At 41.0% G+C, this 14,537-nt stretch overlaps 1 protein-coding gene across 5 annotated transcripts in view; it reads right to left on the bottom strand.

Moving 5' to 3' along the window:
* The window catches only part of chchd3a (coiled-coil-helix-coiled-coil-helix domain containing 3a), a 122,403-nt gene that overhangs the window by 67,035 nt on the left and 40,831 nt on the right, over positions 1-14,537 (bottom strand). For 3 of the 5 annotated variants that reach the window (XR_015775493.1, XM_088072604.1, XM_088072605.1), the window contains exon 5: positions 329-343. The exons of the other annotated variants lie outside the window; for them this stretch is intronic. Coding sequence is in view for 2 of the 3 variants with exons in the window: in XM_088072604.1 (XP_087928730.1) it covers positions 329-343 (15 nt within the window). In the remaining variant the exon portion in view is untranslated. The remainder of the gene's footprint in view (positions 1-328; positions 344-14,537) is intronic. 5 annotated transcript variants of the gene reach the window in all.

The raw sequence follows: 14,537 nt of genomic DNA, 5'->3' as shown, positions 1-14,537 counted from the left end.
ACCACAATTAACTCCGGTGTGGAGGTATGAAAAGTATTTGAAAAGAAGAACATTTAGACAAGACAGAGAACTAAATTACTTAAAGCCACTGCAAACTTTAGGTCCCAACTAAAAGCATATTATATTAATGCTTCCTTTTGTTAATAAGATCAGAAAATAAGCTGAAATCATCTAGAATTCTACAAAGCACTTGGAGTAAGAAAGCTTTAAAAAGAGATCATGTGTCAAATACGCTGAACAGGAAAAAAAGAAATCCTTGACTTTATAGTGCAGAAACAGTGAGAGGGAAATGTAGAGTATAGGAGAAAGTAAAAACCTCTAGACCTACCTTCCGTCCAATCTCCTGAATAAGGGAAGCATTGAAACACAAGACAGAAGAAGAGAAAGTGTGTAAAGAGGCAATGATTCATCCAAAAACTTTTTCACAGTGACATTTGGAAAGGTTTAGTATTCAGAGGCTAGGGGTGACTGGCTGCCACACTGTTCTGCTCGAATACTCACACTTCATCCTCTCAATCTCCTCTTGCACTGGCATATACACACGCCAGTGCATACACAATACATGTATGGTATATGGCCATTTTTGAATGCTAAGAAACATAGATTAAAACTCAAAAACACATCACCACATAGCAGAGGACTGTCCTATGGAAAGCAGCCATGCATAAAAGCTCTGAGGCTGTTGTTTTAAACAATATGGGATGCTGAGGGAGAAGAAGAGAGTATGAAGAAAATACATCGTATGGAGAGAAAAAAAAATTGCATTACCCCATCCAATCTCCACTACACTGATAACCATCTGTGTTTGGCGACTCGGTGCACTGCAGGCGGAGCTGCATGCTCTATGCATTGTGATGAGGAGTGTCACTGAGGGGCTGGCCTCACATGAGATGAGTGGGGGGAAGTTTCAAAGTCAAGGAGATGCTTCAAGTCTAACACACAAGACAGAAACCTACCAACACAGGCAGACATCTGCACACACACACATAGAGTGACATTATGTCGCTTACAGATCAACGTATAGAAAAAACCTGAGGAGGTGCAGATCTCCGCTGGCGGCTGCCCAGAATGATTGCTGCATCTCTGGACAATTCTTTTCAGCAGATGCACCAGAGACTGTTTCAAAAGCATCCCAGAATCTAAGAAAAATAAGCCTTGTCTGTATTTGACGGAGCCAAAGCGTGTTGCACAGAGATGATCGATTTCTCTTGCTAACAGACGTATGCATGTGAAAAACAGATAAATCTAATTATGAGAATGAATGCATTTTTAATGACTGAAATAGCCACAAATCATTGATTATGTCATTCATAGCTGGACTCTGACAGTATTAACTTTGTCTGTAGGCTACAGCACAACAAAGTAGGTAATAACAATAGCAAAAATAACAAAATTAAAATAGACCAAAAAAGATAACATTTAACTAAATGAACTGCTTATTTATGTGTTCAACAAAAACAAAAAAAAACAGGGCCGCAAACAAAAATAAACAAAATCTGCAGGTTTACAAAATCGGAGAGGCAAAATGCTGATTCTAAAAAAGCTCCGACGGAATTGTCCCTTCCATCCCTTACAGTCAAAATGTCCTAAAGATAAAAACAGGGGCTTGTTGATATTGCAACATACCTAACTTTAGTGGATCATAACGTTTTCAATATGAAATTAATCTGCAGATGTTTCGGTTCAAAATGAGACAAAACCTTTCAATGGATGTCAGTTTTTAAACCATGACTTGTCGTTTTTAGCTGGGCTGATTTCCAGAAAACTTCCGGCTCCTTCTGGTCAGTTAGGAGGAGTGAGGAGACAGCAGACAATGGTGGTATAAAAGAGTCAAAAACCAAGGGTTTTCAATAACTGTGAACCAAGAGAGGTCCTTGAACATACAGTTATTCATGTACATCCAAAATATTAGGCTGATTGGTCCAGTAGTTTTTGAGATTAGCTGCAGACAGACAGATACGCATGACCAAACACATGATCCCCTTCAGACTTAAGGCTAATAAAGGTAAAAAAAAAGAGCTCCACTGCACCATTTTATCACATTCCTGACATCACTCAGTAAAGCAACACCATGACTAAGTTGCTGCTGTCTCTGCTGTCCTCAGCCTAACATTAAACCGCCTTTTTGTTAAGATCAGACAATCGTCTCCATTGCGTCCCCTTACATGTCTGAACTACTGTTGCGTGGCCATTGAGCTACAAAAACTAAAGTTGCCAGCACTTGATGAAATCCACTTAAATGATAGTGGTTTGTGAATGTACCCTGAAGTACACCCTTAAAAGTATGCTGTAAGTACACTAGAATAAGCACTATTATGACCTTAAAATGTGCTATCGATCCCGAGCTTGCAATCAGGGCTTCTAGGATTGGCAAAAGTTTTTGAGAGACTGAGACAAGGTGCCAAAAAACTGTCTCCTACAGACAGCTCAATTTACGAGGAAAAGGAGAGGGACGATGGGGTGGAGGAAAACGCAGAGGAGAGGATTGGCAGGGGGTTGTGTACTGTCACGAGTGTGTCCAAACTCAATGTTACGCTGATAGGTGGCGACTAAAGACTTTAGCTTTGCAGAGAGAGACAAAAGATGCACACACACCCAAGACACAAACAACGGCTCAGACACTGATCTGAAACGCACACGTAAGCACATACACACACCAGCCGGAGCAGCTGTACCCACAGAGAGTGGGTGGAGAGATAAATGTGTGCTGAAGGCGAGACTAAAGGGGTCATTAAAAGAGGAGAGGTTGTGACAGAAATGTGTGCCCAGGGATTTTTTTTTTTTTTTTGCTCACTTTTGTGTGTGTCTAAGTCTATGCATACATGCAGCAGTGCATGTGTTCAATTTCCATGCGAGCAGGTTGGCGCTCCTCTCTGATGACAGACACACACACAGGCCCAGACACACACGCTATGTCAGGATTACTTCCGACTGATTAACTCCATTCAGCAGACTTTAAAGATAATCTAATCATACTAAGGGCCAAACAATGGGACAGACTTCACCACTGCCCGTCCACCTTTTGTTCCCCTAATGAAGAGGCGGTCACGGGTGGAGGAGGAGAGCTGGGGTAAGTGTGGAGGGTGGACGAGGAAGAGAAGGGCAGAAAATGGAAGAAAAAAAAACGAGTGGAAAGAACAGAAAGATAAGAGACAAAGTGGAAGAGGACAATAAAAGGTGATTTATCATCAGAGGTGTCAAGAATGGAGAACTGGCTGTTAGATGGAACAAGGAGGCTGAGCCAAGTGCATCTCTTTAACTTTAGAGAGAAGTAAAAGGGAGGGAATGATCGCAAAGTACAGAAAGGAAGATAAAGGGGACACCTGAAACTTTCAGGCTCTGAAATCCAGACTTCTCCTAAACGTTGATTTTTTAGTGGAAATTAGAATCAACTGTCAATCACCTTTACGCTAAAACACACAGTTTCCAAATTTTATAGGTACTTTAAAACTTTGCAAGTCCAAAAGATGATGTAATTTATTTTGGCTAATATACTAATTCTAATTCAGCCTTACTCTGTCTAATTTTCCTGTGCAGCAACCCGTGACATAGAAAAAAAAATAGCCTGGTAAAAATACAAACACTCAAAACAAAAGCCTCCCCCAGAGCGCAGACAGCAGAGTCCATACACTGCTGTTTGTAGCCCTGAAAACTACAATAACATCAACAGCAAACTTTTACACCCCTCTCCACACCATCCTGTATTCATTTCCCTCTGGTCTCTTATTAAGTACAGTAGCACAATGGCTGAGGGTGACAGGCGGTTGAGAGTGAGACCGTGGTGGTCAGATTAAACGGATCGTTTAGGCGAGGTGAACGCCTCTGTGAATATCAATTAGCCAGCCGCTGAATAATTAAGGACAGCCATGTTTTTTAATTAGCCGACTGCCGCAGTTTGAGCTGTGAGCGAGGGTGGAGAAGGAGGAGGAGGAGGAGGAGGGAGGAGAACAGGAGAGGAGGATGGAAGAGGGATGAAAACAGGTGGATTCTGCTGCGTCAGGCCCCGACACCCACCGCCTGTTCCTGCACTCAATTGCTCGCATACACTTTATTTTCTTCCACACCTGCTTTTTTGTTTAAAGTGTCTCTGTTCACTTTTTCTTTCTTTTAAAGTATTTCAAGGGACTGGAATAAAGCTAACTCCTGCCTGCGTGCTCAGGGCAACTGCATGTGTGAGTACTTAAACTGTGTGTGGCTCTGTATGGGACTCCCTGTTATACTGCATTTATGGTGGATAATACAGTTATGTCATACAAGCATACTTTCCTGCTCTCCTTTCTGGAGAAACACAGTATACTTTCAAGTCACTATTTAAAGACGAAACACAGACAATAAACCTCACAGTAGGTAAAAATAAGCCCATTTTACACATACGCCTCAACAGGGACACAATTAGGTTCCTTCATTACGCCTGCTTTGCTTTTTAATAAGAAACAGACAACAAAAGCATGCTGCCGCCCCAAAGGGTGATTTTAGACAGCAAAGAGGCGTGATGGGTGGGACTTGCAACACAACAGCGTTGTGACTCTAGTGTGACATAAAAGTTGTCCAGACTAATCTTGAAAGATGTTCCAGCACCTCTTGGACAGAGAAAGATGGCATTTTGTGGTGTCGTGTCATTATGCAGAGCTGAAAAGTGGGCCAAAAAAAATAGAAGCGTGTCCACCTGGGTTTCATATTTCCATCACTGCTAATCGGAGCCAGTTGGTTGGAGCAGAAACCAATAAATACCCCTGACTACTGCAGACATTTGACCCTGAAATGAATGCCGACTGTAACCTTTCCCATTAAATACAAAAATAGTTATCTTACTTTACTATACTTTCTTTATCAAGAAAGGGGCTTTTCAGAGGAGTCTGGAAAAAGATAGTTTTGTGAAGTAGAAATATATTTTTGATTAACTCTGATCCCATTCATCAATTTGTTATGAAGCTCACGTATACATTGCAACCCCTTTAGGGTGTCCTGACATCAAGGTTGAAAATTAGCAGCTTAAAAAAGTGGATCTCTTTAAAACAAAATTCAATTTTTAACAGTACACATTAAGGCTATAAGCTCCACAATGTTTCAAACAAAAAAAATGTAATTCTGCCTTACTAGAAAAAAAATCTGATTATGGCTATTAGCGATTCTGTACATATTACATTTTTCATTTCACACCTCAATGATGGAGACCTCTGTAATGTAACAATGAGGTGATTCACTGTTACACTGCACGCCCGCTACATGCTTATAAATCATGCTAGATGAAAATAATCTTGCAAGATGCCATGATCAATAGAGCACAAATCAAATCTCATCACATTAACTAACAGCACCTCATCCATAACCTCGGTCTCTTTTGTCTTCCCTCTGCCACCATCAGCTCAGCCCTGATTCACCCCTGTCACCAGCAGCATCATAATCAATGCTCCCTCACACCATCCAAGTGAGCGGCTGCAGCACAGTGGGTCAGAGCTGCTCACCAGGGCCCATCTATCACAGACCTGCGCGACAGGGCCCTGTGACAAACTAATACTGAGGCGGCGGGCCTCGGGTCCTGCGTGCTCCAACAGGCAGGGAGGGGGTCAGAGGGCAGCACAATGTGACCGTGCTCCGGTGTTAATTGGCACGGCGAAGGCGTAGGTGGCATGTGGGAGGTTAGAGATGGATGGAGGGAAGAGATGGGAGAAGTTCATGCGGTGGAGAAGATGAAACAGAGAGAGAGAGAGAGATGGGTCAATGTGTGGATGGAATATGGATGACAAGATAGTTGGAAGGTAAATTGGGTTTTCTGACAGTTGTTCAGAGAACTGTCATATCAAGGAGATAGGTGAATATTTTAAGAGAGGTTTCAGAAAAAACACTCTTACTTTTTGCAGAACACCTACAAAGCTCGCGCACACACACTCAAAAGTATTTCAGACACACACCACCTCCCACAAATCTTGGCACATCCTGTAACTGCCTCTAAAACCATTGCAACTCTATCTTTAAAAGCTATCACCGGCAGATCAAATCTAAGTGATGGAGTGTAAAATGATATCACCAAACGCAGACCTTACTGGCAGTGTTACGCATTGCCCTTAGAGTCACTAATAAAACATAAGTCTCTGCTAGCAGGAGCTGTAAAACTCCATAGGAATCCATTCACTTTGGCTGGTTAATTAGCATCATGAGGTTTTACTGAGCTGCAATAGCACTTAGGTTCAAGGCTCGCTATTAGTCTCCACAGGAGGTGCCGGGGTTATGGGCGATGCAATCGTGTCAGATATAGTGTGGTCAGTTAATGGGCTTTACCTTGGCTGATAACACTAAAGGACAAACACACTGTCAAACACTGATTCACACGCATACTCATGGTGGAGAAAAGTGTCACTTTTTATTACAAATAATCTTGCCGCAGAGTTCGGTTAAAAATGTTTTTTTCTCAGTTGGGCCAATAAGCCAGAGCTGAGCTTGTAAATGCTGAAATGAATCTTAATTCTGATAGTTTTTGCACTATTGTCAGACAGTATTGCTTGATTGTTTTAATTTTTGAAAGAAATTCGATCATATATTGACACTTAATTTGGCCATCAGTTACAAATGAGCATTTACTTATAGGGTAAATTCAGCATTTTTTAACCTGGACCCTATTTTTCTTTTTCTTTTTTTAACTGTTTTAACTTGGTTGAGTAATGAGTGAGACTGCTGTAGCTGTACCGTTCAGGGCATGTTTGCAAAGTCACTTAATGTCCACTTAAGTTCTTGTTTTTGCCATTAACAGGCTGTTACTGTAAGCGTCTAACAACTTATGGAAATGCTCCCTACAGAGATATGCTTGTTATTTTAAAGAGTAAGATCCTTTTTGTTAAGCCAGAAACACACACAATTGCTACTGTCAAACCCACCAGACTCCATTTAAATAAACTTTTATTTTATCATCATAAAACACACTTTATTCAAAGTCGACACAAGCAAAATGAAAATGAACAAAACTGTCTTGGGTCATCTTTCCGCTGCCCCTATAGTCACCATGTCTGGTTTGGTTGAAATAAACCCCCAACTCACCCAGTTAGATGTGAGAATATGCTGCCTCTAGACACACTTATGTTATTGTTTATTTAAAAGGAGTCTGGTAGAATTGCCACTGGCAGTTTCTCATTAAACAAAAAGGATCTTACTCTATAAAAAAAACAGATAAATCTCTGTAGGGATACTTTCCATAAATTGTCAGACACTAAAAAAAATTATCTAAGCCTGTCAGTGGCAAAAACAAGCACTTATATTGGATATAAATTAACAGTTCGGACATGTCCTGAGTGGTTACGCTGCAGCCTGTTTCACCACTGCTGGCTGCAGACCCCTCGTTCAAGACTGAGCCAATTTCAGAAACTGTTGCTAGTCACTTAAAAATAGGGTCCAGGTTAAGAAATACCAAACACATCCTTAAAACAACTTCCCACACTGTTTATCTAGCAGTTTTGTTTGGTTAATTCCTGAATCTCAATGTTTTCTTTTTTAATTCCATTCCTTTTAATAGGTGGAAACAAACAAAATGTAGTACAACTTATCAGTAAAATATGACAAAAGTGCATTCGCTGGGGCGCCTGGTGGCTCAGTGGATAGAGCAGCACCCCATATATAGAGGTTGTATCGTTGCCGTTGTGATTGCAAGTTTGATTCCGGCCTCAGCCATTCGCTGACCGTCACCCCCTTTCTGTCTCCCCTTTTCATGCTCAAGCTGTCCTGTACATTAAATGCAATAAAAGCCAAAAAAAAAAAAAATCTTTAAAAAAGTGTATTAGCTGTTCACAAAGACTGACTAAAGTAGTAGAATAATAGTACTGCAGAATTCTGACTTTCCTGATTGTCAGACTGTCGAATTCAGAAAGTTACAAAAACTGTTGGAAGCGGTCACCCCAATTCCCGAGTCGGAGAGGTGTGTGCGAGGGGGTTCAGATGCTGTTCGATGACCCAACAAGCACTTTGTTTGAAGCAAAGATGACAATCATTATCAAATTTAATAATGTTTAAATGTCAAATGCTTTGTGTCCATCAAATTATAGTATTAATTCTAATCTGTAATGAAGTTCAGCTGCTGACTCTCTGATGGCAAGACCACCATAGAAAGTAGATTAACCCTATGAGGTCAGTTGAGTTGACTTCTGTTTGACAGTTCACTGTAGAGAGCAACAGGAAACAGGGAGAAAAAGAGTGCGGGGGTTTGACTTCCAACAAAGGCTGCAGACTGATTTTGAATCAGTCACATGAGTATCACACAGCTGGGCCACAAGGACGCCCTGAAATAAACTTGACAGCATGGCCGCCCTGTCACAACATAATATTGCAGCATCCTGGACACCTCTTCACAGGGATTTATGTCAGTGGAGCTGGGAATGGTCACAATAAAGTCAAAAGGAGCAGTGGTGTCATTAATCACGGAGAACAGGCTGGCTGTGGCTAAAAAGCTCCGGCTAAAACAATTACCTTCTCACCAAATGCTGTAAGAATTGGTCTATTTTTATTGCATACAATAGTTTGACCTTTTCCCTATTTGGTATGTGGATTGGCCAGTGACACTCGCTTATGCTTTGGAAATTCTAAAAAGAGAAACAAGCGTCCGTGCCAGCAGCGACAGCAGTGTGCAGATGTTGATTACCAGGTGTCTGTTGGCACACAATGTGACGGTGTAGCAGTGTGGCAGAACTTCAAAACAATGATTTAGTTACCTGTCAGTCCATGTTACTCATGTTTATGAGTTTTTATTTGTTTGCATCCAATTTGGGCAAACATCAAACAAAATTGCTTTTAAAAAAAAAAAAAATCAATTATGACTAGTTGGGCCACATTCAAAGCTGCTGTAAAATACTCTGTACACAACTGTGGCTACATAACAACAGTATTACTTTACATATTGAATTTTGCATTTTGTTATGAATTTTGCTGGGTGGGCTAAGCATAGGTAAATGGTTGAAAGAGATGGACGGGATAGAAGTTGAAGATAAAAAAAGAACAGAGACACGCTCAAATTAACGACACAGAAATTAAAGAGCTGGACATGTTGAATAGCAAAGCTTCTAAAATCACAGCTTCAAGTAGCTTTTGGTTTAATTAAAAGTTAATTTTAGCTGATGTAACTGATGACAACATTCCAGGTATGTTAAACTCTTGTTTACACTTTGGTTACTTGACTTAATCTTGACAAGCAAACTGGAGCATCGTGGTTGAAAAAGACATTGAAGCCACAGGCTGCAGACAGAATGCCTCTCCCGGGGGGATCTCTTAGCACAGTGAGTAATGACGCAATGACCTGGTGGGTCAAAGGGCTGACCTGCTCAGGACAGGGACAGAAGGGCCAGGACAGGGACCAAAGGCCAAGAGGTGTAGGTGTTGAGTGTGGGTGTCTCAATGTTTGTGCTTGTATCCTAACTACTGGCTGTTTAAGCGCACATTAAAATGAAGTGTCCTTGTGGAGTCTGTGGCTCATTGACTGTGAAAAGGGGTCAACAGAGGGCTTGATCTGAACCAGCTGGCCTTAATGATGCTGAGACAGCGGTGTCAGCCCACTCACACATTTACATCTCTTTTGCACTTTTTACAAATGTGTATAAATTTAAAGAATATTAAAAAATATTTCATGGAAGGATACAAGCAGTGAGGTTTGCAGTCATCATAAGCTTGTCAATGAAGGACCATGCTTCCTTTAGGATATTTTACAGAATGAAAGGCATGGAATAACACTGGAAAAGCTTGAGAAGATCATCCAGTGAAAACGGACTGTTGAACCCACAAAAGGTTGAAGTCCTGGTAGAAACATGAAAAATCACTTTCCTTTCTACTCCGAGACACTTCAAGCCCCTCGGCCTTTGTTGGAGACACCACCTCCAACACTCCACCGCCAGCTCCTGCGCTGAGAGACGGCAACAACATCTGCTGGCTCAGAGATTGATTAATTGGCTGATCGGGCGCCCGCGGTGTAAACTGATTGATTGATCATCTTGTGGTCGGAGCTGCCTTTATCTAGAGCCCTGGGGAGCGAACCTCTGGAGGTCCACAGTCATCTGTCATGTCCAACACACAGGGGAAGACGGAGGAGAGATGAAGAGCTGTGGGTTCATTACCGAGACATGGGGGGCATGTATGGAGGAAGTCTCAGCCAAGATGGGAACAAGGGGCATGCCGAGAGAACAATGGGAACATGGGGACAAAGGGGCTAAACATGAGAGGAAGGGAGAAGATACTCTGGTGCTTGTAGAGAGAAAGAGAGACTTATACAAAGGCAGGAAGAGTGTGGCCAAGCCAATAACAACATAGGGACAGTCTTGTCCAAATACAAACTGGAATGAAAAAAGTGTCATGTCAGTTTTCTCATTTATATAATTCTACCACAAAGGCTATTTGGGGCACGCTATAGCAAGAACTTGTCATACTCATGGGATCTCCCACATTTGGACAGAATTGGAGAAGAGCAAAGTTGTAAAAAAGAAAACAACAATTTGACAATTTTGAAGAAATACAATAAAAGGAATTATATTTTCTTTTTTTGGCAAAAATGGAAGTTATCACTATACTGACGTGTGATTCCAGTGAATAATTCTAGAAAGAAACGTGCTGTCTACCCTGAGTTATGAAGATGAATAATGACCAGAAAAGTGTTTTTACAAAACATTATGATGTCAAAATGATGTTGACCTTTGGCCCTTTGTATATGAAATGACATCACTTTACCATCTTATCATGTTGGCATTAATGTGAAATTTGTCATAATTAGCATATGAATTCTTGACTTATGGACATAAAAGGTACCTTGTGTGGTCACAGTAACTTTAACCTTTGACAACCTGATTCTAAAAAGTTAGTTCATTGATAAATCCAAATGAATGTTTGTGCCAAAAATGAAGAAATTCCCTGATGTATGGTGTTTAAGACAATGAGATGGACGGCGGACAACAAGAAAACATAATGCCTCCGGCCACAGTTGTCACTGGCTCAGAGGCATAATAATCAAATGAAATTAAGTACAGTATATTTATTCTAAACATTTCTTAACTGAAATTACAGAACAATTACTGCTTTGTGTACCATTTCCAGAAAATTACATATACTGTTATTGAAGATTTTGGCCATATTGCCTGTTCCTATTGACCAGAAGAAGATGGCATGTAAAAACAAGCGTGGAGAATACTTGTGCGCATTCATTCAGACGGCACAAAATTCCTTTACTTGACAGCAGAGGACACAGTGAATGACCTGAGAGTGTAAAGGAGGCATATTGTCTTTGGACAACAGATGTCCCCAGGGAGCAAACGAAAGACATTACGTGGAAGACATGCAGCGAGAAAAAGGGGACAGCCTGAGGATGTGTTGCTGACATTGGACCTTTTGGATAACTGAAGCTGCGTGCGTCTGACCCGTCACTGTGCATGTGCCCGCAGCATGTGAATCCACACTTTGATCCATCCGCATGTTAAAAACCATCCTAGTGTCTGTGTAGGTGACTGGATCTTTCTGTGATCACGGCTGTGAGCATACTGTACATTTCCCAGTGCTCATGCTGTGTATCAATGCATATTCATTTCACCCAGCAGCAGGTGGTCTTCCCAGGCATGATGGAGACGGGAGGGGGGCCTCAGTCCACCTTCAGCTTCTGTCTATAAAGCTTATGTCAGCAGATCCAGGGTCACCTCTAATCAACTAACCCCTTTAGCTGAATACATTCCTTTTTCCCCTATTCCTTGATGCCCTACTTACCTACTGTTAGCTGTCACAACAGCTAACTTTATAGGGATGCACAGAAAAGAGTCATTTAGGAGTTGTTTTCTTCTTGTAAATCACAGGTTAGCCTGTTCACTTTTAAATGACTTGCAAGCTTTCCACTAACACGTCAAATTGTATCAATAAGTAAATAAATACTTCACCAGAGAATTCCTGCTTGCAGAAACAGTTTCATACTGTTGCTCTTCCTCTAAGATTATTTGACATTTTTTTTAAAGTCAACACTTTTTTATGTAGCTTTGAGAGCTGTTTTGGATTGGTTTGTTTCCTAATTGGAGTTTGTAACCTTTTTTTGAAAACGGCTTTGTGAATCAATATCTCTTTCTCTCTTGTCTGCTCTCTATTTATTCCCCTCCCTTTTATCCTCTTTCCATTCCCTCACCGCAGCGATATCTCATCTAGATTTTCTGCTCCTCGACTCCCCTCTCGTCTACGTTCCCTCCATATGTTTAAGTTCTTTCCATCGTTCAATCAAAATCTCTGCCTCGAGCACCATTAGCTGAGCCGACTGTTCACTACTATAGAACCTCATTAATACCGCTCTCCTGTCAGAGCCAGGAGGGAAAACACAGAGGAGGACCAAGAAAATGGAAAAGGATGAGCTCAAAAGAAAATACCTGTCATATTACACATCCAACATATCTACTGTACTGAGACACACACACACACACGCAATGCTTCATCCAAGTTAACACAGGATACTTGCTTTTTTAACATTTGCATACCAATATATGGCCAATTAAGTGTCAGTTAAAGTGAATGAAAGGGAAATAAAGTAAATATTGCAAACCCATTCTCAATAATATTATAGGGTGCAAAGAGGTCGCGGCACCATCACGAATCGAAGTCTTTCTAAAGGACTCCTTCAACCTCCAAATGACGCTTTGTATATCAGTTATACCCTTTTTCCACCACCTTCTACCTTCATAACTAAATGATAGCCTCCTTTCCCATTGCCAGTGGGCCACAGCTGTGAACACAGCACTGCTGCAGAGAAGTACCTTCCTGTTTTGTTTGTCACACAATAACACAAACAAACTGATCGAGGCAGTGGTTGAACAGCAGCTCTCATGTTAAGTCAGGTAAAATTACTGTATTTGTCAATGGGGTCTGGCTTTGAAGAGAGCAGACATTAAGTTACACTTTCAGCTCAGTTCCCCATCAGAAAGGTCTGTTTGGGAAGTAGTGAGCATATAACTGGACAAATGAGACTTGGATAATTCTACAAGAGCTGTGTGAATTTGTAAATTGATGTTTAGATATAGATATTTGCTTTTAAATGCAGACCCCTATGACTTCCATTTATTAAGACATTTCTCTTTTTGGAATCTTAATTAATTGGAGTCATGCAAGAAAAACATTATCTTTACAAATTTAATGTAACACAGGATGAGTAATTCATATACAAATGGTCATTTGTTGGTGAAATACTCCTTTAAATCGCCTAAAACCTGCCACAGCACACTCTTAAACCCACTAAAATTATCATGCCGCTGTTGCAGTCACTCTGACCAAAAAAAGAAATCAATTTTTCCCTAACTGAATATTATACAGTTTCCATATGAGTGTCTTTAGCTGTAATGAATGGCTGTAATTAAAATCTGCAAGTAACTCTTGCTGCATTCACTAATGGGGACATGGAGTATATGGAGGAGAAAGAAAAGTCAAACTTTAAACAAGTTTTGTGATCTTTTTTTCTGGATTTTCTGTAAAGTACACAAAACTCAAATTTTCAGCGATGCATTGTGCTGAAAGTGCTATTAGGTAATTAGTTTCTGTTTACACAAATCAATTGCTTTCACGGCTCAGACAAAGGTGAAAAAGAGCACGCAGCACAATAAGCCAATTCTTGTCAGTTTTCAAAAACGTTTAGAACAAATGAGGATGAATACATACATAAATACATATACCGCCCATTGTGGCTGAGGCAGTAAATTGACTGTACAAGCTCTCTTGTCAGAAAGAAGCTTCCCTGACACCAGTATCCATCCATCAATCGAAGCGCTGCTGTATCCCGGCCCCACCGCTGGCCGCTCGCAGTGCCAATTAGCTGACAGGGTAAGGGCTTGGCGCAGAGTGCCAGCCACGGGCCCTGCCAATTAGAGCCTGACCTCCCGTCTAACCCCAATACTGGCACAATGTGTGGGCACCACACCCTGGGCAGGGGTGAGGTACAGCCGTCAATATGTAAAGGATGGTTGAGTGGACACCCGCCAAGACGTGAGGGAGAAAGCATTACAAAGACAGAGGGGAGAAAGAGTGAGAGAGAAAAACAGACACATCTATATACAGTAGGAAACAATCAAAAGGGCAGTGGCGCAACAGAATAGCTGCTCATTTAAGTTGATCACACAAACATTTAATATCCACTGAGCAAACAAACAACCATTCATAAAAGACAAAACTTGTATTATTCACTGAACTCTTAACTAAACTTAAGGCTGAAAGCTTTGCATTTCAAAACATCAACTGGAGATAAGAAAATACCCAAGGATATAGCCGATTATCAGTTTCTCTGTTTGTACTTTTTCAGTAGTTTTAATAATTCATCAATGCCATCATGTAACCTTCATAATATATCCACAGTGAGTGATATATTCCCCCTCCAGGCCTTTTAGTGTCTGCTTGTTAGATCTGAAATTGTAGCTCCCCCTCTGGGCCAGTCAATGAAAACTCTGATAATGCTGAAGAGCAGTGGTACCATATATACATTCTTTGATTCAGCTAAGTCTAAATCTAGTGAGAGTTAACTGAAATTTGGTTTGCCATAGAAAAATAGACAAATAAATAACGCGCAG

This window comes from Plectropomus leopardus, chromosome 22 (assembly GCF_026936395.1).
Source record: "Plectropomus leopardus strain MGB_pleo_1.0 chromosome 22, ASM2693639v1, whole genome shotgun sequence".
NCBI lineage: Eukaryota > Metazoa > Chordata > Actinopteri > Perciformes > Serranidae > Plectropomus > Plectropomus leopardus.
The sequence above is the reverse complement of the archived record's forward strand: the minus strand, read 5'-3'. Positions and strand labels throughout refer to the sequence as shown.